The sequence below is a fragment of the Pseudopodoces humilis genome, chromosome 2, assembly GCF_049639895.1.
Source record: "Pseudopodoces humilis isolate 2021_Gansu_Grassland_sample_001 chromosome 2, ASM4963989v1, whole genome shotgun sequence".
In the NCBI taxonomy this organism is placed as follows: Eukaryota; Metazoa; Chordata; class Aves; order Passeriformes; family Paridae; genus Pseudopodoces; species Pseudopodoces humilis.
Genome location: NC_142201.1, coordinates 103,007,516 through 103,019,777, shown reverse-complemented (window position 1 = coordinate 103,019,777; position 12,262 = coordinate 103,007,516). Strand labels below are relative to the sequence as shown.

The window sequence follows — 12,262 nt, the reverse complement described above, 5'->3', positions numbered from 1 at the left end:
GAGGGGAGCTTGGAAAGCTCTCTCAGGACACTGATCCAGGCTCTGCTGGCTGGCACAGAACATGAAAGCTGCACTCTAAGCTCTATGATGAAATACCCAGTGCTTTGTAACTTTGCCTTCCCAAATCCTTTGCTGTAACTAGCCCGAGTTGATGAGAACTTAATGTAGACTATCTCTTGACTGTCGCTGCTATTTTCAGCATATCAGCCTGACTTGCCCCAGGCTGGTTTAACTAATGCTGATAAGGACAGTTAGTGCCAAAAAGCTTAGTAGGACAAGTGCCCATTCCCCTCATTCCTCGAATAGGGCACAGATGCCAGTATAAGCAATAACAAAATTTATTTTGGACAAAATGTCTGCACAAGTTCAACCTTGCCGTTCACACAGCTCTAGATATGGTGCCAGCTTAAAGTGATCCCAGCTGACTCTCAGTCCTTTCCTTTCCCTGCCTGCCACCCAGCCACTCCCTTTCTTTTATGATAGCTGGCATGCAGGCAAATAACCAGGAAAACACTTCAGGGAGCTCAGCTGGTTGAAAACAAAAGGTCTTCATTTTTGGGCAGCCTGTCTTCTCAAACTGTCTCATCCACTGGTGTCCTGAGCTCCAGTGGCAGCACAAGTGCACACATGGGAATTTGGGGCTTGGGGGAGAGCAGGACTGTGGCACCTCCAATTTAAATGACCGGTCTCCAGGTGGTCACTGAACACCAACAGCCTGCAACAGAAATGGTCCTGTCCTCCTACCTCAATTCCCCAATCCTGGCCAAACATTCCCTCATGCTGACTCTGGCCTGGATTACAGAGTAAAGCAATGGAGTTTGCTGATCCATCCCTTTTGCAGAAGAATATGCATCCCAGAAATAAATTAAATTACTTCCTCCTATAATTAGAAATCCAGACCCCAAAGTCCCAAGGGTAATGTTTTCTCCTTCTTTTTATTTATCTTCCCTATTTTTTTTCCTCTCACCCTTCTTGAGAGATGGTCCTTTGGGGAATTTTGTCTCAGGTATTGCAATAGCTGATGACAGCAGCTCTTCCTGTACAGGACAGAAACAGAAAACAAGCCTGTTTTCCTTGAATGGCATGGGCATGTCCATGTTAGCTGTGTAACACAAGCATGGATGATTTCCATTTCACCGCTTCTGTGTGCCAAGACTGTGAGCAACTTCATTTGGTGCTCTTTCACCCATCCCCTCAAGAAACTAAACCCATAGTAATTTCACTTCATGGAAGGTCAGGCAGATAAGGAATTATATACAATTAAGAGAAGATGATATTGATTTTACATTTTATTTCAAGTTATCTATAAGTTCAGGTTGAGACTGATATAGGGGTAGTATAGAAGATTTTGTTTTAATATTAAACACATGAGATAGATTTTTTATATTTAACATAAAACATAAGATTCTTGAGCATGGGACAACGTTCTCCATAAGAGAGATGAGACTTTTCCATTGCCAAATTGTATGTGGGTCTGGACTGCAGACCTCTGCTCTGGCAGATACAGTTTCCTTTTTGACTAGATTCTGCCTTCATCCTAAAGCTTTTTTTGGGCTTGATCCAAAATACTGGCACTAGTAGAAATCTGTTCAAAAAGTTTCAAAACTGACCTTTTATTTTGTGAGTGGTCATTTTCACAGTCCTCTCTTTCTCCCATTGTGTTCAGTGTTCCAGGAAGTATAGGTCACTAAAAATCTACAGAATGTCACATCCTCTAATAAACCTGCTAGTTTTATGTCTTTTCAGCTGGACGAGTGTTTGCAGTGGGGAAGCAGAGATTTTTTATTTTTTTTTTAATTTATTTAATTTTTTTAAATTATTATTAAACCCTGTACTATTTATTTGCTGGAGCGTGGACAATTTTCAGGAGTGTGACCTTGAGTGCATCAGTGTTGCTCTTGAAACAACAGTGTTGCTCTTGAAACAAGATCAGGAATAGGTCTGCCTAGGCTAGTCAAAATGTGGAGCTCATGCTTTCTAGATGCAGTACAGTATTAATTTTAATTACTAGCTAGGATTTATTTCACAGGAGGGTGAGCATCTCCATTCTAATGACGAATCATTTTCTCTTTCTGTAATGACTGTGATTGCCTCATTATACTTTCCATGGTATATAATTTCTGTGTTGACACAAGTGGATGTACAGCAAAAAAAACTCACTCATCCAGTCAGCCTGGGATACTAGACTCAGATTACCCTTTAAACTCTGCACATATAAAAAGCCAGAAGAGTGCAAAATCTTAATACCCCTACTTTGAGGTTCTGGTTCCTTTAGCTTTAGATTACATGAATATTTTCCTCATAGAAAGAAAAGGCAGTTCTGTTCTGTCATTAAATAAAATGCTTGAGACCTACAAAATTGAAATTCTATGCTTTACGGATAGTATCCAGCAACTTATTGGGTAGATTTGTTTTTAAAAGGAGATCTAACAAACACTGTGAGTTGTCACATCCTTACAAGATGTAAGTATTACTTATCTGAACCTTCATGAAAAATGATAATGCATTTGCCCTACTTATCAAAAAACTAATTCTGAGCTGGCAGGTAAAAGCTGCTGCTTTACTCAGAGTAACCAACCATTTTGAAAGACATCAGTGCATGTTCACATATAATTCCAGCAGAAATGGAGATGCTGCCGATTTCAGCACTAGGGACCCTTTACTGAATGAAATTATTGAATGTAGCACCTCCTATTTAGCTAAGTGCATCTGAAATGAACCCTATATGATACCCACTTAATCCAATGCTTTTGACAAGGGCAGAAAAATTTGGTTTTTAAACTCTCACCTCATACATAAAGAACATAATCATATAAAAATGTATTTGAACTTTATTATGGTCATCACAGAAAAATAACGAATGGTAACACTTTCAAAATTTGTTTGGAATGCAAATCTGGATTGCACAGCTTTTATGTCAATATTTGGTTTATGGGGGCATTTTCCCAATAGAGACAGAGCTGTGGACATAACAAAAGACATGGAACCAACACTACTTAACCCTTTACAGGTGTCAGAAGCACACTTATGTCAAACAGCTTTGCTATTGCAGCATGTTGTAACACACGCATGGCAATAAATTAATGGGAAATAAGCCTCATCAAGTGCATTTTGTCTTCGGATAAACATTATCTGATGGTTTTGCTGTACGTGAAGCACGAACCGGGTTTTTCTGGGACCGGCGAGGGCTGTTATTTTGGACACCATGCTACAGAACCAAAATCTGCGCCCTTTCGCACACGCTCTCATCTCCCTTTTGTCTCCTGAGCCGGTTTTCCGCAGTTCCAGATCTTTCACTGGCAGGACGTGTGCGCTGCACAGGGAGCGCACAAGGCACTACAGCCGCGTTGCTATGGGGACCCAGACACGTCTGCTCGGCGCTCGCAGTAATCGCAAGGGACAAGCGCTCCCGACGGGAGCGGAGCGCTGCCCGCCGCACCCCGGGCATCCCTCCGGCTACCGCGGCCAGCCTCCCGCCGCTCCTACGCCGTGTTTCGGGCACTGCAGCCCCGGCGCCGCCCCGTCCACGCTGCCGGCCGGCCGGGCAGTCGGGGCAGCGGCAGGCGGTGCGCGGGGAGCCCCGGCCGGCCCGGCGGCGCAGCGGGCACGCGTGGCGGGCGGCCCCAGGCCGGTGGCGGCGGGCGCGGGTGCCGCGGGCGGGGCGGGAGCTGCGGAGCCGCGGCCGGGGGCGCGGCGGGGCGGGGAGCGGCCGGAAGTGACGGGGCCGGGCCGGGCTGATTCACCTGCTGGGCGGTGCGCGGGGCGCAGCCCGGGCACGGAGCCGCCGCCGCTGCTGGGTGCCCGCCTCGCCATGGAGCCGCCACCGCCGCTGCCGCTCGGGGTGTCGCTCGTGCTGCTCTGCTCCGCAGGTGGGCGCAGGTGGAAGGGACGGGACCGACGGGAGGGAAAGGGAAGGGGGGAAGAGAAGGGAGGGCGGGAGGTGGCGGCTCTGTGGGGCTGGGAGGAAGCGCGGGGGGGGTGCGGGGCTGTTGCCCGCCCGGTGTCTGCTCCGGGGGGCTGGGGTGGCCTCCGCCCGTGCGTGTGTGGGGTCCCCGCCATGTGTGTGGGCGTGGGGGGGTCTCCGCCCTGTGTGTGTGTGAGAGAGAGTGTGTGTGCGCGTCCCGGCCGTGTGCGGATCTCTGGCGGCCGTGTATTTCCCCTTCCCCGCCAGCCCCTCTGCCCTGGCCGCCCTCAGCCCGGAGCGCGGTGCCCGGGCGGGCGCTGGCGGTGGGGCCGCGCCGCGGAGCCGACGCGGGCTTTGTTCGCCCTCAGCGCGGCTGCCGAGCTTTATCTGTCGCCTCCCCCTCCCCTTCCCCCGCCGCCCTCCCGGGCAGCCCCCGGCGCGGCCGGGTCCGCTGTGCCTCGGTGTCCGCCCGGTGGCTCCCGGCCGGAGAGGCTCCCGCGGCGGGCGGGCGGCGGAGTCGGGGAAAACCGACGTGGAAAAGAGCAAAAGGAAAAAAAAAATAAAAAAAAAAAAAAAAAAAAATCGAACTCCAGCTCTGCATGTGTAGCACCTCCAGCATCCAGTAGGCTGGCTCTGCTTTTGAGGGGGTGGAAGGGGCCGGGTGGCTCCCGAAGAACCCTCGGAACCCGGTTGGCCGATGGCCACGATTGAGCCCTGCGGAGGAAACGTGAGAGGATTTGAGGGTGGGAGGAAAGCTGAATTGGATGGACCTAAAAGTATTTGTTTTTCGTGATGAAAGAAAACAAAGGAGTAGATATTCTCAAACAAAAAAACCCAATCAACCATACCCAGAGCCCACACATACCAAGTCAAACGTGCCTGAGCTGCTAAAATGTAGGCAGATGTTTTTAATCTCAAATACTAGATTTTACTACGTTTCTGTAATGAACTTGGCTGCCATATCAGTGTTTCCTAAACATATCTCTAAAATAAAAGTAAGTTTTCACTAAAGCTGACCCAAACTTACATGAAACTATAAAAGGTGACAAAACACCTATGGAGGTTCAGGTTCACAGTAAAATGTGTATCAGTTGTGTCAGGAGGTCAGGTTTTATTTCCTATTGAAATGTTAATGCCTTTGTTGATGTCACTGCTGTTTTGGGAAATTACTCATGGGATCAAAATTCTGTGTCTGTAATGGAATGGTGAACTTTGATCTCCTGAATGTAAGGGAATAGGTAGTTCTGCATTAAATGTGTTTCCTGAAGCAGAGTTAGAAACAAGGCAGATGCTGTGTAAGAACTGTGTGTTACTAGTATTTAGTTAACAAGGTTAAGTCATCAAGATTTATATTGAAATGCTTCATGCAACGAAAACTGAAAATAACTTACTCTGAGTAGAATTATATGTACTCCATTTGCACTGCTAGGTTATCAAAGGCTATGATTATAAAAAATTAGGAATAATTAGTATGGGAGGAAATGTCAATCCAGAACAGAATTTTACACTTTAGATCTGCTGAAGGATACAGGTGTCTTCAGACCTCAGTGTGAAATTGAATGACTTTGTAAATAAAGAAATATTCCTAATAAAAAAACCATGTGCCTCTTTCATAGTTATTTGAGTGACTGTACTCTAAAACACATACATTTCACAGCCCTCTGAAGGAAATGATTGAATAATCTGTGTATCATAGGAGTGGATATGTCCTCTGAGCTAGCTTGTGTTTTTTCCTCTCAGACTGTGTTACTGTTTCTGGGTCTGTGCTGCAGATAGACATTACTACCTTCAGTGAAGGAACAGATGTCTAAATTGCTCTACTCCATATGGACCAAACTTAGAGGAAGCTATTTTTTGTGCAGTTGAGTGAAAGCTGTTGTCAGTGAAGTGTTGCCTAGCTGCTGAAGTTATTTGAATTTGTGGTTTAACCCTAGTAAGAAGCTAAGGACCACCTACATGGTCACTTATTCCCCTTGTGTTGAGATGAGGGAGAGAATTGGAAGGGTTAAAAGTGAGAAAACTTGTGGGTGGAGATGAAGACAGTTTAATGGGGAAAGCAGAATCCCTGCATGCAAGCAAAGCAAAAGAAGGAATTCATTCACCACTTCCCATGTGCAGGGAGATGCTCAGCCATCCCCAGGAAAGCTGGTCTGTGTCATACCTAAGGGTGAATTGGCAAGAGAAGCACTGTCACTCTGAACAACCCCACTTCTTCATCCAGCTGTGCACAGTGATCATGGCATCATGTGGTGTGGCACTGTCTCCCTGGTATACAGCCTTGGGGAAGTAATCTCATTCCATTTGGTGCAAATTTAAATTTGTGTAGAGTTTTAGATGATTCAGAAAAACTATGGGTGCTGAATTTATAATCCAAATTAAGCAAATTTGATAATTTACAGCTTTTAAACTTCTGAAAACGTGTAACATCAGAACACATGTTTTCAATAATTGAAATGTTAACATAACCAGATTATACCTATAGCTGCTAAAAAAATACTATATGCATAGTGACCATTTAACCTTTGGAATTTACAAGACAGTAATGCTGTGCATATAAATGCCCCAACTAAGGATGAGTTTGAGTAGAGTGTTAAGATAAATAATTGGGCAGGAATTTCTTTAGTCTGTAGTGGTATCTTTTCTTGATGCTCTCATAGTGGGTTTTATATGTATTTTGGTTCTTTATTTGCAATATTAATAGATGGTAATTTTGTACTCTGTTGAAATTCTGCAGTGTGTGATGCTTTATTAATAGAATTGTAAGCTTTTAAATGAAATCAAAGTTCTGGTAAACTCTAAGAAAATCTGTGTTTATCGCCCTGCTGTTAAACTTGAAAACGTAATTCCAATATCATGCATGTAGGAGTAGACCCTAATGCAGGCATGGTAAGTCAGCATTTGGTGGTTAATATACTTTGCCAAATATGTATAATAAGGAACTTAAGCCTGTTCATGTTTTTATGCATGCAATAGGATCTTGCAGAAGCTTAAATTATAAAGTGAGACTACCACAGGAGTTTAATGATCACTCCTATCCCAATCTTTTAATTGCTAAACCGGGTACACTTCATCTGTTGGGCAGTAATTGTAATAAGATGCAAGGATCAGGTTCTTCTAAAGTGTCCATTGGCATGAAAAGTCACCTGAAATTCGGAATTTGTTTCCTGGTTCTTAGAGTTTTAAGGGGTACGAAAGTCTTTAACAGAAATTACTTAATCAACTGTTAGTCAGCTGCTGTGACATCAACCATGACATTTGCTGTGGCCAATCTGTGTTTCCCAGAAGGTATTTTATGTGTTCAGAATACTGCTGCAGAGGTTATTATAGCTCATCACTTTGGTCTCCTCTGACTGCACCTCCCACCATGTTGCATGAAGCTTCAGCTGCCTCTCTGTCTTCACTTCTAGTTCTTGCTTCTTCCACAGCCAAGCCCACTTAACAGATAGATGAAACTACCCCTCCTGAATGCCTGGTTTAGCTTCTGTTGCTGCTTTACACAAAATACATGTGCTCATATTTTTATATGAGCACATGTATGCTTTGCTACTGATTCCATTCACACTTCAAGAAAGTAATTTTGAATATCTTTAAAAATGCCTCAGTATTGGAGCATGTTAAAATTCCTTTGCCACAGTGTCTGCAGAGATTTGTACACTTAGGAAGCTTGTTTTTTTGGGGCCAGTATTGTTTTGATATACTTCCCCAACCATTTAATCAGTTGTTTGAAATTTGCTTTCTTAAGCTTATAATGGCAAGGATCCTTTTTGGTCTTGTTGCAGCTTTTGGTTGATTTATTGAAACTTTTAGATCCTGTGTAAAACATTCTAAATTTGGATAAATTTTAACAACTGTGTGGCTCACTGGTATGGAAGAATGTATGTGTCCCCACCCCCTCTACTACAACTTAGTTATACTTTCTTTTTTTCTGTTTCTTTTTTTTTCCTTTATCCATTTTAGGGAATTCCTCTTTTACTCCTTTGCACCCTTCAGGGGATGGTTCAGTGACTTGGTTTGAAAAGACAGGTGTTTGCTAAGGAAGAAAACTCCCTTGAAATGGAGAAAATGTAAACCATCCCCTCCCTCCCAAATTATTATAACCTTGAGATCAAGGTGCTCCCAGGCAAAGATATGGGAATAGGAATAGCAGTTCTTTACTAGGGAAATTTAAAAAAAAAAAATAAAAATGCAGTAGTGCAAAAACCAACCCACTGACAGAGTCAGAATACAACCTGACACCCTGTTGGTCAGGATGTTGGTAGCAGTCCAATTAAATGGTGGCTGCAGTCCTCCTGGAGTGACAGATGTGGTTCTGTTGAAGCAGTGATCCTGTAGGAAGGTGAAGTTTTCCTCTCAAGGTCCAGTGGAGGTGTAGATGGGTCTGGTCTCTCCTCTGGGAATCCAGTGGAGGAAGGCTGCTTGTGGTGTTCTGAGTCTCAGATTATATCCAGGTAGGAATGCTTGGCTCCTCCTCTGGGTGGAGCATCTCACAGTGGGATGATGTAATTTTATCAGTCCTGCAGTGAGACTCAATGGCCCATTAACAGAAGAGATCCCCCTGGAGGGAGGATGGGTTGTAGAAGAGATAAAAAACACTGCCACACCTGGTTTTATCAGATGGTAATAGAATACTGACTTTTGGTTACATCTTGCATTGCAACCCAAGACACTCAGAGAAAAGTCACTTCATCCAGTTGCCACTGGACTAAGTGGCAATGAAGTCACAGTTCTGTGTGAACCTGTTTCTGTAGCAGCAATATAAGCAGACCCTGCATCCTAGATGGTGCTTTCCTTTACTGCAGTTGTAAATGGGTCTCAGTTGCTGAAAACTTCAATTTTTTAACTGGTTAGATCACATGATTTGAAACAAGAAAGTGTTTTGTCACCAATTTGTCCTGGTACAGGGCAGGAATGAGTGACAGGAAGGATGTCAGAAGAGCATTAGGAGGAAAATCAAATTCAGTTTAACCAGTATTTTCCCAAAGTAGTGAAACATGTATAACACCTTGCCCTGGAGAGAGCTTAGTTGAGGAGTAAGAGTAAATGGCTAAATCAGGCAATCAATCTAATGTCTAGATGTCACCTCAAAGATTATTTTTGCATTCCATTTGAAGTTGTACCTGGCATTCATCTGGCTCCATGGTGAGCTAGTTCAAGGAGTTTAAAAGTTATAAAGTTTAAAAGTTAAAAAAGTTATAAAAAGAGTATGTTTTTGTGAGGTCAGTTTTCTGCCTGTTCCTTTTCCTGATGTGACTCAATGAGATCAAATCTGAATTATAGCAAGGGGGTGTCAGATGGAACTTCAAATGCACATGGGGTGGAATATATTATTGCTATTGTTTATTTATTAATTTATTTAAATCTCACCTACTTACTGGGTCATGTGTTCAAAACGTGATAAAGAGGCAAGATTTGAAGCTTTATTGGTTTTACACTGGAGCCATTTGCTCGTGTTCTGATGTCCTTTAGCTGCTGTCAAGAAGCATCTGAGGTACTTGATGGTTGCAAGTTTTGCAGTTGCACTTGCTGCTGCATTTTTTTAACAGTTTTGTTTTTCATGCCCTACAGCTAAAGCCTATAAGCTTAGTACACTGAAAAAATGATTAGTCAACAAAAACTATTTGGTTTGTTGGTGTGAAGGATGAGGATTTGATACATTCTCAACGGTTTGAACTTGTGCAGAATTAATTTGCATTAGGAATTTAAATTTCCTGTAATGAGTTATCCTGCATCTTCAGTTCTATGTTTTAGATATATTAACAGTATAAGCTACAAGGAATATTTAATCCCAGTTGTTTCAAGGTTGTTTTAGAATAACTTGTATATGTGTGTTTATATGTAAATATATTTTAAAGTCTCCCTACATTTTTAAATGACTTCTTAACTTTGTGGCTAATTAGGGTGGATATTCTAATTATCTGAGTTTATTCCTTTCTTTCTGTTACATGGTAGGAATGGGGCAGGGAGGGAAACAAGAGCAGGCAGACAGAACACTTTTCTGTCATTGTGATGCTTTACCTTTATATTAAAAAAATAAAATCAAGCAAAGCAGGAACAAGAAAAGAGCCCAAAATCGAGTCTGTGCTATTGAATCAAATAGTTATCAATCTTAATGCAAAACTTGCATGTACTGGGAAAAAAAGCATTGCTTGTTCAGTAGCTCGGAAGAGCCAAAGCCTCTACTCAAGTGAAAATAATATGGCTGCTCAGTTAAGTGTTGGATTGTAGTGAACTCCCTGATGCATTGACTGACAGATGTGCCCAATGCATTCACACTGCCAGTGATCTGCTTCATTCAGCTCCCTTTTAAATGCCATCAAATTGTCAGGAAAAAGATCGAATCATGTGGTTTGATTGCTTAGTGACTGTGTAAGCATCCAATATCTGTCTGTAATAGGGAAGTGACTTGCAGAGCTAAAGGCAAAACAACCTGTGCAGTTGGCGTAGACTTGGTAGAGGAGGGGCAGGATTTTGTGTGAGTAAGTCTTGTCAGGATTTCAGCTCTGATCTTTTTGTTTTTTGTGTTCATTGAAGAAAGTCTTTGTAATGGTTGGCCTTCATTTCATTTTACACTTCACAGTACTGTTTCTAGGTGGTTCCTTAAAGGCTCTGAAGTGCAGTCGGAAGGTACAGTGTCACATTGCACCTGCCCTCATTCCAGATGTGGTTACATCTGGTGTGTAGCATCCCATCCGCTGTGGTTGTTGCCCTTCCTAGCGGTGGCATTGGATTCCTTCTCCCCTCCCTTGTGTCAGAACAGCCTCGTGCAGCTGCTGCCAAAATCCATCCAGCTGATGCCACAGAAAACTTGGAACACATTGTGGTCTTCTGTAGATACTGGCCTAAACACTATTGGTCTGCTTAAAACAAATCTTAATCCCAGTTTGTGTTACATTATCGCCTCCCCTTTCGGTTACCTCCCAAAAGCTTATCATTCCCTTCAGTAAGGAGATCTGAATGCCCCCTCTCTCCTCTTGATAAGCATGTCCCTCTCAGGAAGGTCATCAGCCAGCAGTTGCTAGGATACGGGCTGGTGGCTTTGGGTTTAGCAACCCAAAAGCTTCAAGAATGTGCTGAACAAGTGAGGAGCACAAGGACAGTTGTAAAAGGAAAGGGATGTTGAAGAGAATCTGAAGGCAAAGGGTGTGTTCAGGAAAATACTAAATTGTGGGTAAATAAAAAAAAGATCATTAAAGTTTTAGCCTGTGATTTTTAGATTTTTCATTGTTGCATAACTGTTTCAACTGATCTCAGTGAACTGTGGTGGGGAGTGAAATCGAGCTCATGTTGTCTATTTGCAGAGTTGAGGTTATTGGTAGTTTTGTTTATATGAGCCTTTAAGTTAAGATTTTTTTATTAGATTGGGAGGGTCTGTAACTTGTAGCTTAATTGTGCAATACCTTTTAAACTGGGGCAGGGGTGTGCAACACTACATGAATTGGAGCTATTTATTAATTTAATGCTGTCTGAAGACATCCAGACAGAAAGCCTTCTTTTTTTTTTTTTTTAATGTCTTTGAAGAAGTATGTATAGTCAGTTTCCTGTCTAGTTTTTTGGGTTTTTTAACTCACATGATTTGACAGGATTTGTGGATTCAAGTAAATGTGCCTCAGAAAAGTGGTGCTTCTTCCCCACCCTGCTCAGAGGAAGTAAAATTTGAGATGCAAGCCTGTTTTGGGATCCAGCAGCAGAGTTGGCTGTCCAGGTGGTAGAAGTTTCCCAGGCTTATTCTTTCTTATATGTAGAGGTATGTTTTTGGGGTGTGCTTAGTTTTGTGTTGTTGTTTGTTTCTTATTTAGTTTTTTGTTGTTGTATTTTAGTTTTTGCTTGTTGGTGTTGTTGTTTTGTTGTTTGGTTTTGTTTTTTTTTTTAATAAGTGCTCTGCTGTTTCATCAGCCTTCTTGTTTTAGCTTATGGCAAAAACTTACTTCAGGCATGTAAGTCTTTTATCTGTAACATCTGTAGAAAAAGTGTTCTGAAAACTAGGAGTTTGGTCACTCAACCTCTTTGAGCTATTGGTGAGATATAGCTGAGATGAAATGTGCAAGGGAGGATTTTAAAATCTTCCCCCTCCTAACATTAAATGTATAAAACTCTATCTCTTTTCTACAAAAATTGCCATGTGGATTAAGTTTCCTGAACTGATTTTATATTTAGTCTGGGACTAAATGATCTAAGAAGGAGGAGGCACTGTGTGGAGCCAAAGTCTCTCCTAGCTGAGTGCTTTTATTCCTGGGTTGTCTTTACCTTCTCTGGCTCCATAAACTCTATCTTTTCTGCACAGTAGGAGAGTTCCACTAAGATCTGTTACTCCAGTTTAGAGAGCACTAACCTGGGAGGTCTGAAATGCAGGTATGAACA

The 12,262-nt window shown here is 42.8% G+C and overlaps 1 protein-coding gene across 2 annotated transcripts in view; it reads left to right on the top strand.

Moving 5' to 3' along the window:
- Positions 1-3,740: 3,740 nt before the first annotated feature.
- Positions 3,741-12,262, top strand: part of CXADR (CXADR cell adhesion molecule) — a 33,285-nt gene continuing 24,763 nt past the window's right edge. For both annotated transcript variants that reach the window (XM_014253616.2, XM_014253615.2), the window contains exon 1: positions 3,741-3,869. In XM_014253616.2, coding sequence (XP_014109091.1) covers positions 3,812-3,869 — 58 coding nt within the window. In that variant the 5' untranslated portion in view covers positions 3,741-3,811. The remainder of the gene's footprint in view (positions 3,870-12,262) is intronic.